This window comes from Monodon monoceros, unplaced genomic scaffold, assembly GCF_005190385.1.
Source record: "Monodon monoceros isolate NGI ecotype Baffin Bay Population unplaced genomic scaffold, NGI_Narwhal_1 Super_Scaffold_21, whole genome shotgun sequence".
In the NCBI taxonomy this organism is placed as follows: domain Eukaryota; kingdom Metazoa; phylum Chordata; class Mammalia; order Artiodactyla; family Monodontidae; genus Monodon; species Monodon monoceros.
The window spans coordinates 146,358,536-146,372,088 of NW_021703778.1; the positions used below are offsets into that span (position 1 = coordinate 146,358,536).

Here is a 13,553-nt window from a genome sequence, read left to right on the forward strand (position 1 = left end):
AGAGCCAAATGCACGCCATCACCCTGCATCCAGGCTACTCTGAGCAGAGAAGTCCTCCAAGCCAGAGTGCCTCCCCCTTCTCCTAAGGCCCAGATGTGGGCATGTGCTCTCAAGAACATGCTGCTAGGGACCAGGAGCAGTAGGCTTGGGGATGGAGGTCAGTCTTGGGGAAGAAATGGATGCAGGCCAAGGTGGAGGCAGGCGAGGACAGTAAGAGGCCCAGAGGGCACCAGGTGTTACAGAAATGTTTATTACAAGGATAATTATATACAATAATGGGACATTAAAACTGCTGATCCTGGGCCTGTGAGACTTCAGGGGATGCAGGGAACGGAGGGCTGGGTAACGCCTGGGATTACGGGAGATGGTGGGACAAGTTGGTGGATTCATAGCCCCGAGCTCTGGATGGGGGACAGGAATGACCAGGTCCACAGATTGTGTACAATGAGGTCCATAGCTTGAACTCTGAAAGGCCTGTCCTCACAATGTGCTCCTCCTGCCTGTCTGGATGTCTCTAGAATTCTGGAGGATTCCTAGAGGTTGAGGGCGTTAAGAGCAGCTCTGAGCCGGGGTGCCAGTGAAGAAGCTCCAAGGCTGACCAGGGGTCCAGCATTCAGAGGTGGGAAAACATTACTGGCCTTTGAGACACAGGCCTGACCTTCCTCTTCCTTGAGTTGGTGGAGCCCTCAGTTTGGCTCCAGCCTGGATGTTCTAGGCATAATCCAAACAGCTTTGAACCCCCCTTGGGAGGCTCCTGCCACATCCCTGCCCATGAATACTAAGGGTCATCCCTTAGTATCCCTTAGATACATTCTCTTCATCTATCTAGACCTTGCTCGCCTCCTCTAGGAAGCCTTCCTGGGCTGCTCAGCTGCCATGCCAGGCCTGTGTCCCTCCTCTCATCTCACTCACTACTCAGGGTCTCCTCGCTATTTTCCCACAGGGCTGGATCTAGGGTCCTGTGCTCAGTGGCTGCTGGGCTGATGGCACTCTCTCTCTGTCTACCTGGGATGGTGCCAGCTCAGAGCCCCCCGGGAGGAGCTTAGAAAAGGATGTTGGGGGAACAGGGGCAACACTATTCCAGGGCCCTCCAGGCTTTGTGTCATCTCATCTGCCTTTCGTTCCTGCACAGAGACGCTCCAAGAACCTGCCCTCAGCACAGAGTTTTTACACCCGAGATGTCCCTTCTCTGCCTAGAATCTACACTGTCTTACAAGCACACAGGAGAGGTAAGCACCCTCCAGAACCCGAAAGACCAAGGGGTCCCTATGTCTCTATGTACTTCCCTCTTGGCTGGCTGAGGTCTGGGCATCATGAGGCAGAGAGTGGAGTTGGGGAAAGTCAGGGTGTCCCAGGTGGAGATGCCTGTGGGCTGCAAGGACTGGGTCAGCTCCTCTTCTCCCCAGGCATCCCTTTCCCTCCCTGTAATCTGTTCTTTCTCGGTGGAGAGGTTAACGGAGTCGGGTAGTGGGGTGCTTGCAGGGCAGGAGACCCTTTAGGAAATAAGCAGAATGGGGAGAACTCCCAGCTAGAGGGAGGTCCTGCCTGGATGGCCAGGTGGGCAGCCCTACCCTCTGCTGCTTCCCAACATAGCCTGGGCTGGAGAGTGATGCTCCCAGCCCTGCTTTAGGCTGCTTGCAATAGGCAGGAAGAAGTGAAGGTTGCACCCCTCAGGCTGCAGCCTGGGAGGCCTCCTCCCAATAAGCCACGCTCATGAGCTGTCTTCAGGGGCCAGGACTTCCCAGAGAGTCTGCTACCCCAAGCCCCCCTGCCTCCTCAGGTCGATCAGGGGAGTCAGGACGCCAGGACTTCTTGGCCACTAGCTGTGGCCATTCTGGGACATGTAAGCTGCCAGGGCTACCACCACGGCCACATAGAGACCAGCCCCAATGGCGATGGAGAGTGTGGCCAGGAATAGGGCCCGGCGGGAGGTGGTGCTGGCCAGGCGGAAGTCCCCCTTGGAGATGGCCTTGCTGGTCTAGGGAGAGAGAGGCGCTGATGAAAGGGAGCATCCCCACGCCCAGCAAACAGCCCCAGCCCGCCAGGCCCTGACCCCAGGCCCCCCAGAGGAGCGGGGTGGCCAGAGCAGAAGCCCTGGGCCCCACGGGCTCTTACCCCCTGGGAGAAGTAGAAGGCAGCTATGCCCAGTGGCCAGAAGCAGCAGAGCATGGAGAAGATCGTGAGACCCAGGTGGTCCCTGGGAGGCAGCGTAAGGAAGTTGTCTTCGCTTTCACTCTCTGTCGAGGTTGCATCACTCTGCAAAACATGAGTGGGCTCTTGTGACCTGGCCCAGGATCACCCATTGGCAGTGATGTGGGGCAACGGGAAGACCATCTGTTGTTAGTGGGAGTGTGGGTTGGGCTCGGTACTCTCCACCAAAAGCTTTGACAGTGAATGGCCCAGTGATTCCACCCTTAGGAATTTATCACTAGGAAAGAATACAAATATACACGTACCGGAATGTTCATCATAGGGTAGTAATTGTGAAAGATTAGAAACAATCTCAACACCCAATGACCAGGAGATTGGGTTAATAACTGATGCAAGAACCTACAACGGGATACCATGTAACCCTTAAAAATCACCTTGTAGAAAATATTAGATTACGTGGAGCAAAACTGACGTATGTTGCTTAAAGAGGACTATAACAACAACAGCAAAATGTAATTATGTGAGGTGAAGGATGTGTTAACTAACCTTATTGTGGTAAACATTTTGTAATACGTGCATGAATCAAATCATGGCATTATACACCTTAAACTTAAACAATGTTATATACAAATTATCTCTCGATTGAGCTAGAAAAAAAACAAGAACAAAAAGTGCTATTAAAAAATTAAATATTCATGACCCTTAAAAATTGTGAATCGCTATGTTGTACACCTACTTACATAATATTGTAAATCAACTATACTTCAATAAAAAAGATACCCTAATGCAGTTAATCTTAAAAAAATTAAATAGCCCAAGCTAGTGTTTCTCAAAGTGTAGATAGCACCCGTGTCAGAAGTGCCTTTTTTTTGGTAACATACAGATTCCTGGACCCCAAGCCAGGCCTACAGAATCTCAGCACCTGGAGGTGAGCCCAAGAATCTGCATTTTAAACACACATACTCACCTCCTCCTCCTCCTTCTGGTCGTCCTCTTGGCCTTGGAGCTCCTCTTGAACCCCGTAGGACACAGTCTGGATGGTGACATCCTCTTCCGCTTGGCCAGGTTCTGTGGACCGCTCCGTAGGCCCAGCGGAGGGCTCCCTGCTCTCTGTGAAGCTGGTTTCGCAGCTGTCTGCCCTGGGCTCCTTGAGCTTGTCCCTCCCCAGGAGGCAGTTGGGCCTGTACCAGGCCTCCACGGCCAGCTGCAGGGATCCTGGGTCCAGGAGCTGGTGGGCGTGAGCAGGCCCAGCGCCACCCAGGAGGTAGGAGTAGATCTTCTCCCGGCACGGCCAGGCGGGAGAAGCCTCGGGGTAGGGGTAGGGGCCATGGAGGTGTGCGGGGTTCTGAGGCAGCAGTGGGTTCTGTAGCTCACTCAGACTCTCCATGGTTCTGGGGGCAGCTCTGGGGAGGAGAGCCCCAGAGCCCCAGGACTTGGTGGCCAGCTGAGCAGTCCTCAGAGAGCCTGCTGGGAGAGCAAGACAGACACTGAGGCCGGCATTCTGGGTGCAGGACCGGAAGTGGTGAAGAGCACAGACTCTGCAGTCTGACTTGCTCTAGACCCTGCCTGTACCACTGGCCAGCCGCAGGACCTTGAGTTGGCCACTCAACTCCTCAGAATCTCCGTTTCTTTGTCTGCAGATTAGGGATAGCGGCAGTACTTACCTCATAGAGTTGGTTCATTCATCTATCCATTCAACACATAGTTACTGAGCATCAGTGATGGCCAGGCACTGGACAGATGCTGGGGATGCGATGGTGAGAAGGACGGGAAGCGGGGAGAGGAAGAAAGATGCACACTTTGTCTTCCAGAGCTTACAACTGGTGGAGAAAACGCCTGCCCTGAAGGAGAAGTACAGCAGAGGGTGTGAGAATGTACGATGGATAGAACTGACACAGAGGCGCAGGGGAGGCTTTTGAACTGAGATCTGAAGGAAGAAGATGAGCTGACAAGGTGAGGGGAGGGGGGACACGTTTCACGGAGAGGCCGAATAAAGGATGGTAGGCAAGGGAGCTGAGAGAAGGCTGGTGTGGCTCAGGGTACAGAGAAAGGTGTGAGATGGAGTGCAGGCCCAGACCGTGCAACCCCGTTTAGGTCTAAGGGGCCTTCAGGGATCTTGGCAGGGGTGATAGGATGAGATTTGGGTCCTGAAGCCTTCCTTGTGGCTGTGTGTGGGGGGCGGCTTGGACTGACTGTGCTACCAGTAGGAGGCTTTGCCATGGCTTCAGGTAAGTTGAGGACAACTGGGACTCAACGGTGAGGAAATGGAGAAAAGGGGGCCGGCCTTGGGAGATACTGACAGGACTTGGTGGCAGGTGGGATGTTGGGTTGCCAGAGGATTTGTTCTAGGGTTGGTGTGACCACCGTTAGCTCAGAGCTCGCTACATGCCATGTGCTCACAGAGGTCAGTTCTTCCTGAGGAAGGATGCTTCTCCCCAGGTATGGTCTTAGGGGGATGCGCCTTAGGCTAACCTCCCTTATAAGGCAAATTGTGGGATCTGGGGCAGGGCTTCCTGGGTGCTAAGGTATGGACTTGCACATCCCAGTTGGAAATGTAGACACCCTCAGGGGCTGCCTCTTCCTCTTTCAGTCAGCCCTGAGCACCTACTGTGCATTTGGGAAGGGCGCATAGTGGGTGCTCAGGACTGGCTGAAGGAGAAAAAGGTAACTTTTGAGTGTGTCTACAGCAAATCCATACACACTCTGGGGTGTGGCAGGTAGAAGTGGGGTCTGGAGAGAGAGAAGGGGCACGCCAGGTGGCCTCAGGAGGCTTGCTGTCTCCCTCCCAGGCACATCATGAAGCTGGTGGGGGCCAGGGTCATGTCTTGCCCTGGATTTATAAACTGGAGGTTGGAGACTCAGTCCTGGCCCTGACACTTTGGGCAAATTTTCATGCCCTTCTGAGTTTCCTCACCTGTACAGTGCAGGTGATAATCCCTGCCCACCACACGAGGTTGTTTTGAGGATCCAAAGAGATGGCCGATATGCAAGTATGTTGTATATTATAAGTGGGAGGGGCTGCTATGCTCATTTCTGGGCTTTAGAACTTGTCTTCACCCCCATCTCTGGCCAGGGCCTTTTTTGGCCTTCTAGCTGGTGCTCTGCTAATGGTAAAGGGTGAGATATTTTTGCCCTCCGGACTGGGTTTATCTTCCCCAGTCCTATTCCCTACCAAGAATTCACAGCCAAAGCCTTGCAAAGGCCATTTCTTCTGCCCCAAGAGAAGTGGCTGGATTCTAGAAAGCTGGTTCTTGGGGAGCATTAAAGACAGAGCATGGCCCCAGATATAATGCCCAGGGAATGGGACAGAGCGAGGGGAGGAAGAAGGCCAGGAGAGATTGGGGGAGGGCAGTGAGGGAGTGTCCGAGGGAGGCCAGGCTCTCCTGGCTGGGTTGCTATGAGGGCAGAGGGTGGGCTGTTGCCTGCCTCGGGGCAAAGGGTCAAGGAGAGACTGCCCCTGGCTCAGAGGCTCTGAGAGCCTGAGAAGTGAGGCCTTGGAGCTGGGGTTCCAAGAATGTCTAACAGAGAATCCTGGAGGGGCGCAAAGAAGAGCATGTGGTCCAGGTGTCCAGCTCTTCACCCAGGGAGGGCACAAATGGTGCTGGAGACACTGGACTGCTACGTGCCTGGAGGGCCTGTGGGTGCATTAACCAGCTGTGGCAGAAGTTTCTCCACATACAGGGACTGGGGAAGTGGGGAAGCTTAGGTCACTACTTTCGGGGCTGCTCACAAATGCAGGGGCCTCACTACTTCTCTCTCCTTCCTCTCCAGAGAGCAAACATGCAAGGAGGGAGCCCTTGGACTGTAGTGACGTGGAAGGGCTCCTTCCTGCTGGTGGGGGAGCTGGGCACCTAAGGCAGAGGCCTCACAGGGCCACGCTTACGCCTGGGCTCCTTGGGGCATATTCCCAGCAGGTCTAGTCTCTCTAACCCCCAAGGGCAGCTTCGGAGCCCCTGTCACAGCCCGCCTCCACCAGCAGATGTGACCCACATATGTGGAGCCAAAGGACATGTGACCATAGGCACATGTACTCAGTTAGGTATGCTGAGTTTCCATTCCTGCTCCGCCCCCGTTAGCTTTTTGACCTGGCACAGTTACAGTCATTTTCTCCATCTGTAACAAGAGGGGTTGGATTAAACAGCCATTGATGTGATAGTGGCACTAATATACCGTGATCCCATAGCCTCAAGGAGTCCCTCAGAAGTGAAATCCCCCCACTCCCTATCTTCTTCAATAGTCAGGAAGAGGTGAGCACACTCAGCCCCCAGTGAGTGCAGTTTTCACCTTCCCCACTATGGCCCCTCCAGCAGGTCGAGGGAGGCAAAGGAAAGGCAACACGTCTATTTGCCAAATGGGCCGTGGAGCCAAGCAGTTATTGCCCAGCTTCCCACTCCCCCTGGGCTGCCCCCGTCCCGGCCCTGCCCCTGCTCACCTCGCCCACCCTCTGCGCTTCCATCCATGTGGGCCTTTCTGAGGGAGTAGGGCTGGGGAGACCAACCCTAGGGCCCTCGGAACAGATTAATGCATCATATTCACCCCTGCCCCATGCTCTGCCTCACCAAGAGGCCAAGCTCTAATCCCCCAGAAGCAAAGGAGGGATACTTGTGTCCAGGAATCAGGCCCTGGAGCTCTGAAGACCATAGGGGCATTTGCGGGGTGCTTGTCCAGGGCAGGCAGGAGTGGCTGTGTCCCAGCTCACCCCCCTGTTCCTACCAGCCACCCTCTCTTGGCCAAAGTACACCCAGCTGAGCCTCGGAAACCCAAGCCACATAGCCTCACCTGGATCAACCCCCCAACACACACATACTCTGATGGCGCCTTTAGGCAGAACTTCTCAGCACTTCACGCACAAACATGAAGCGTGCATTCACCCCGGGTTTTCCACAGTAGGGACAAACTGGAAGCCACCTGAACGTCTAACATTTGGGGACAAGTTAAGTAAATTATGGTGCAACAACACAACAGTACAAGGCCTTCAAACAGGTTTGCAAAGAGGAATAACGTGAGAAAGTGCTCTCTGCAGATCCAGCGAGAAGGGAGAAAAGAACACCGCATGTGCACGGAATCGCAACTCTGCCAAAATGTCAACGGTGATTATCTCTAGGGGTGGGAGCACAGGTGCTTTTCTTTTTTTTTTTCTTTTGACACCATGTTTTTTCTGTTTTCCACATTCATTTTTTTACGATGAGCACGCACTACTTCTAAACCAGGCAAAAATTAATGGATTTTACTGAGCCAAATTATCTAAAATCAGTTTAAAACCTCCCCAGGCTGGGGCATTCCTTCTGAGTTTGGAGGCTGAGCACAGCATGAAAACCTGCCCCCCGCTCCCCCCAGTATGCACAGAGAGGCACGTCACACACACACGCGCACACATGCACGCACGCAAGTGCATACTCACACCCACACCTCCACCAAGTCAGGGGCTGCAGTACCCGCTCACAGCCAAGCCATGGGTCACGGTTCTCTAACAGGTCATGTTCTTTCCATAACCTGCTAGGGCCACACAGGAGTTCACTGAGCTGACCCTGGGGACCCAGCACCGAGTCCTGGCCAGCAGGGGTGGTGGCTGGGCTCCAGGCCCAGCCTTCTCTGCCCTTGGCCTGGCCTGACCTTTGGCCTGTTGCTTAGGGCTGCCTCTCTCTCTCTGTTCCCTGGAATAAGGGACCAGCATTCAATGCAGAGCAATTTTCATCTCCACCTCTGCTGCCTGGTCTCACCTGGACTGTGCGTCCTTCCAAACTGTGTATGGTACTGTGTACATGCACACTTGCTGGTGAACATGTTCCTCTGTGTGTGTGTGTGTGTATGTGTGTGCACATGTGCATGCACACGTGTGCACTCAGCTCCGGAGGAAAACATGAGATGTCTGGGATTCTGAATGAAAGAAGATTGCTCCAAACGTGTGGTCATGGCTGGAGGTCTGGGCCCCGCAAGAAGAGAGGGAGAGAGGTGCGTCTGTGAAGCCACAGTCCCTGGCTTGTTTCCTTTTGAGCTGAGAAGTGAACTGGGCCCTAAGGTTTTCCATGCCCTGATTTGGGGAAGGAGAGCACAATGACACCTCCCAGACTAGGGACAGGAAACCATCCAGGAATCCACTGGAGTCCAAATACAGCCTCCCACGGGAGTCTGATTGCACTGGAGTCCAGTCATACAGTGTGACATTAGTTTATCTATAAAATGTATGGAAAGGGTAGAAGGAGTGGAAGGGGTTGATTTTTAACAGCTCAGCTCAACATGACCCTGGGATTCTACTGGGAGAAGAAGAACTTACTTATTGAGCTTTTTGCAACGTGCCAGGAACTGAACTGTTCTAAACGCTCATTTTGACTCTATAATTCTAGTGGGAGAATAACAATAGGACAGAGGGCTTCCTTTCCAGCAGTTGCAGACTAACTTGTGTCACACCAAACCAGCCAATGACAGCTAGAAAAGCTAGGGGGAAATATGAAGGCATTGAAGAATCACCGAGGGAGCAAGAACTTGAGGGGTCAAGGTGCCAAGATTCCACAGAAGAGAGAAACATGGTAGTGGTTACATGACTGCAGGTATTTCACAGAACTCACTGAATTGTACACCTGAAATGAGTGACTATTATTGTATGTATATTATACCTCAAAGCTGATTTTTTTAAAAAGACAAAGACTAAATTTTTAAAACAACACAATGCAAACTACATGCTACTAATAATCAATGTACCCTAAATATAGAAATAGAAAAATAATTCAAATTTAAAGGATGAAATAATAACACCTCAACACTTACTAAATTCTTACTGTGTTCCAGGCACTGTTCCAAATGTGATGTATTATCTCATTTAATCCTTACAGTAACTCTATGAATCATTATCTCCATTTTACAGATAAAGACATTGAGGCATAAGAAAGTTATAAATGCCCACAGGCACACAGCTGATGAGTGGTGAGCTGGGCATGGACCTGGAAGTCTGACTCAAGAGCGACTGTGCTCTGGTGTCATCACATGTCAGCTACCGTCTGTTGAGTGCTTGCTGTGTTTGAACACCGTGCCAAGTACTTCCAATGCAGTATCTCATTGAATCCATCCCCTTTCACATGGGTGGGGAGGATGCGACTCAGAGAGGTTAAATAGGCTTTCTGAGAACACACAGCTGGAGAGTGACAGAGCCCCATTTGACCCAGGCCTGTCTGATCAGAGCTCATGCTGGCCTGAACAGCGTCAAGTTCAGGATTAGCTGTGGACGTCCGGCTTAGAGGAAGTGTTTTTCATGCACTGCCTGGTGGGCTCTGGGAAGAGGCACCATGAATACTGTTAAAAAGACACCACAGGAGCAGTGGTTAAGAATCCGCCTGCCAGTGCAGAGGACATGGGTTCGAGCCCTGGTCCGGGAAGATCCCACATGCTGCGGAGCAACTAAGCCCGTGTGCCACAACTACTGAGCCTGTGCTCTAGAGCCCGCAAGCCACAATTACTGAAGCCCGCGCGCCTAGAGCCCATGCTCCACAACAAGAGAAGCCACCGCAATGAGAAGCCAGTGCACTGTAACAAAGAGTAGCCCCCGCTCACCACAACTAGAGAAAGCCCTCGAGCAGCAACAAAGAACCAACACGACCATAAATAAATAAATAAATAAATAAAAGAGAGAGACCACAGGGACAGTGTGATGTGGGACCAGGAGGATGGGGACAGTCCTCACGAGAAGCCTGTAAGATTATAACAGCTACTATTTACTGCGTCCTCACACGAGCCCTGTGTTTCACACACTTTATCTCAAAACTGTACAATTCATGAAATTGGCTATTATTATTTCTCATTTTTCAGATGAGGAAACTGAGGCTCAGAAAAGTTAAATAACTTGCCCAAGATTAAACAGTGACAGACCCTGGATTTGAACCTAGGTTTACCTGAGTCCAAATCCTGGCCTTTCATTTAGTACACATTTCCGAGCCTACCCGTGTGTAGAGGGTTGTGATACATGGTGTGGGTGTGAGAATGGTGAAGACTTGGTCTTGAATGGGTTAAAACCAGGGCCTTAGTGAAGGGAATGGGAAATGGGAGCTTTAAGAAAAGATTAAGAGATTTGTGGTGATTTAGCAGCCCAGAGATGGCTGCCTAGATAACTTTAAGGTCTGGATTCAAATAAATACAGAGTTTTTGTGAGGGAGCTCAACCTCTGACCACTGTCTCTCAGTGCAGCGAGAGAGATTGCTTCTAAGCTGTAAGATGAAAGCCAGAACTTCCTAGCAGGGCAGAAGATTAAATAGAAATGATTACAATCCAGGGAAGAGGTGCTGTCTTTAAGAATAGGTGCTAGACTATCTTCCAGGCAGATACTATGTAAACTGTCCTGTAAACTGCGAAGTGCTGTGACTTTGGTGGCTGTTTGTAGGTGGCTTAGGGCTGGATTTGATGATTTCTGGCCTGTAAGCAAGAGAGCCCCCAAGCCAGCTTTGGAGTCTTGGTTGCAGCTTGTTGCATCTCACGGTAAAGAGAGCACGAGTCGGGGGTCGGGGTTAGGTTGGAAGGCAGCAGAGTTGAGGGAAAATGGGGAATTCAGCTTTCTTTGCTTGAGCTGCCTCCTCAGGAAGCTTACGCAATGGATTATCCTTTCTCTCTCCTCTGTCTTCAAAGGCTCCAAACTCCTGATCCTTCCTGTTGGCACTTAAACATATTGTTGTTCCCCTGGCTTAAAAAAGTGACAACTGTAAAACCCGACTACCAATCCTTTCCTCCCATCGAGAGGCAGGGGTCTATGTCCCTCCTGTCTAATCTGAGTGGGCTTGTGACTGCTTCCACCACAGAGCCCAGCAAAAGTGATGCTATGAGACTTCAGAGGCCAGGTTATAAAAGGCCATGCAGCCTTCACCTTGTTCGCTAGACTACACACTCTTGGGACCCTGAGCTGCTGTGGATTACTCTGAGGCCGCCATGCTGGAGGGGCTGTGTGTGTAATGCTCTGGTCGGTGAAGCCTGCTGAGCCCAGCCTTCTGGCCATCCCCAAGATGCCAGACATGAGTGAAGCCATCTTGGACTCTTCAAACCAGCCCATCTGTCCTGAATACCACAGGGTGACCTCTGTCCATGCCACATGGAGTGGTATAATCACATAGCTCAAACCTGCATGAATTTCTGACCCTAAACATTGTGAGATATAATAAAATGTCCATTGTTTTAGCCACTAAATTTTGGGGTAGTTAGGCAGGAATAGATAACTGGAACATCTGTCCTCAGTGCCACTTCCCCCCTTCAGCTCCTGTCCTCTCTCTCTCCTTTACCTCACAGCTGCACTGCTCAGAAGCATTGTCTCCGTGCACATCAGAATACTTCAGCTCTCAGCTCAGAAGTCACCTCCTTAGGGAGGTCACCCCTCCATCCTCAGCCTAGATTTAGGTTGCCTGGTTATCTGCTCTCCAGGCTCCAGCTCTTCCTCTCCAAGAGCTTATCACAGTTTCTATATATGTGTGATTCCTTGATTAGTGTCTTTCTCCCTCACCAGAGCTCGTGAGCTTCAAGAGGGTGGGGAGTGTGTCTGTCCCTCATATTTGCAGCCCCTTTCCCGGCACATAGTAGGCATTCCATAAACAGTTGATTTCATGAGTGAGTGAATGAATTAGTGAATGAATGAGCTAGGTGTGCTGAGTCTCCTCCTTAAGAAAGTACTTTCCAGTACTGGGATGGGTGGAGCACATCTGGCTGGGGCACATTTAGTTCTGCACAACAAACATTTCTTAAGCAATTCAGACCAGTTCTTGGAATGCAAAAATAAACCAGAAGTGGTACCTGTTTTGAGGAGTAGTGGAGAATACAGACTAGCAAACACAAAGTTTCAATGCCATGGAGTAAGTTGTGCTAGCAGTCCATGGAGTGTTATGTGTGACCTGATGCGGGACTCCTGTCTTGAGATGGGAGTGGAGGTGATGGTGGGAACTCGGAAAAGGCTTTCACAGCAGGTGACACGTGAACTGAGTCTTGAAGAAAAAAATGAGTCATTAGGTGAGACAATGAGAGAAGAGCATTTCCAGCAGAGGAAACAGCACAGAGGCATGGGGTGGTGTTATAGAGGGGAAACCAGGTGGCTTGGTATTGATGGAATCAAGCAAGAGAGGTGGGAAGGCTTCCTATTCCTTGCAGAGAAGCTTTTTTCTTTGGGCAGTGGGGAGCCAATGATGGTTGTAGCAAGGAAGTGATACGGTCATACCCATGTTTTAGGCAGAGCACTCTGGGTGGCAGCAGAAAGGATTTGAAGAGTGTGAAAATGGAAGTCCTGTTAAGAGAATATTGTAAAAATGCAGGCAGGAGAGGATGAGGATCTGAACCTGATCTATAGCAAAATGGATGGAGATGAAGGGTCATACCTGAGGAGTAGTTAGGAGGCTAAATGAATAGGACTTTGAGACTAACTATAAGTAAGGGAGAGGTAGGAGCAAGAATGACTCCCAGGTTCTGGGGTTTTTTTTGACTAAGTAGAAGGTGATGCCACCAACTTAGGCAAAAAATCTAGGGGGAAGCTGTTGGTTCAAGAAGGCAGCCTGAGCACAAATGACCACCTCTTCTCCCTCGTAAGTTTCCATTAAAATGACAGGACATATATTTTCAAAAGAATAAAATCACAACAAAACTGGAAAACAGAAAAGAATGATATCAGTGGATCAGAAGCACAGAGGAATTTCTAGGAGATAAAGAACAGATAAGATTCCCTGGTGAAGAAATCAGTACAGAGACACTCACAGTCCCAAACACCGGAAGTAAGAACAATTCCTGTTCAAAGGAGAGGCCTGTTAGGGAAACAAACTTACCCAACTTCGGAGGATTATGGAAAACAGCTACATGAAAATAAAAGAGAAAGATTAAATAAACAAATAGAAAATTGATCCAATAAGATTCCCAAATCATTCAAGTTATAGAAAAGATATTAAAAATCTTTTTCAATTCATGTCCTTAGAGAGATGTAAGAGGACGTTGCATCCATAAAAGAAGAACAGTCTGCTATGAAAAAGGAGCAAAGAACAAAAAAGTATTTTTGAAATTGAAAATAATTGTCTAAATTTTCAAAAATTCAGTGGAGAAGCTGGATAATAGAATGGTCACAGTTAAAGACTAACTTTTTAATGTAAAAGAAAAAGTTAATGAAATCTCCCAAGACATAGAGCAAAAAGACAAAAAGATGGAAGATATGCAAGTTAAGAGACATGGAAGAGAGTCCCAGGAGATCGAACATCCGTCTAACAGGAGTGTCAGAAAGACAGAACAGAGACGCTGGAGGAGAAAAATAATAAATAAAGAAGTAAAAGCAGAACGTGTTCCCTGAGCTGAAAAAAAAAAAAAAAGCATATTTAGTTTGAAACGGGTCATCAAGTACCAAGCTGGAAAAATGAAACACACACACACACACACACACACACACACACACACACACACACACA

The 13,553-nt window shown here is 50.1% G+C and overlaps 1 protein-coding gene across 2 annotated transcripts in view; it reads right to left on the bottom strand.

Moving 5' to 3' along the window:
• Window positions 1–247: 247 nt before the first annotated feature.
• The window catches only part of SYNDIG1L (synapse differentiation inducing 1 like), a 17,305-nt gene continuing 3,999 nt past the window's right edge, over window positions 248–13,553 (bottom strand). Inside the window, exons 2-5 of one of the 2 annotated variants that reach the window (XM_029238537.1) lie at window positions 3,816–3,992; window positions 3,119–3,618; window positions 2,116–2,256; window positions 248–1,978 (exon numbers count right to left, since the gene is read on the bottom strand). In XM_029238537.1, the coding sequence (XP_029094370.1) occupies window positions 1,820–1,978; window positions 2,116–2,256; window positions 3,119–3,538 (720 nt within the window). In that variant the 5' untranslated portion in view covers window positions 3,539–3,618; window positions 3,816–3,992 and the 3' untranslated portion in view covers window positions 248–1,819. Of the gene's footprint in view, window positions 1,979–2,115; window positions 2,257–3,118; window positions 3,619–3,815; window positions 4,583–13,553 lie in introns of those variants that run through there. The other variant, XM_029238535.1, reaches the window with a different exon arrangement.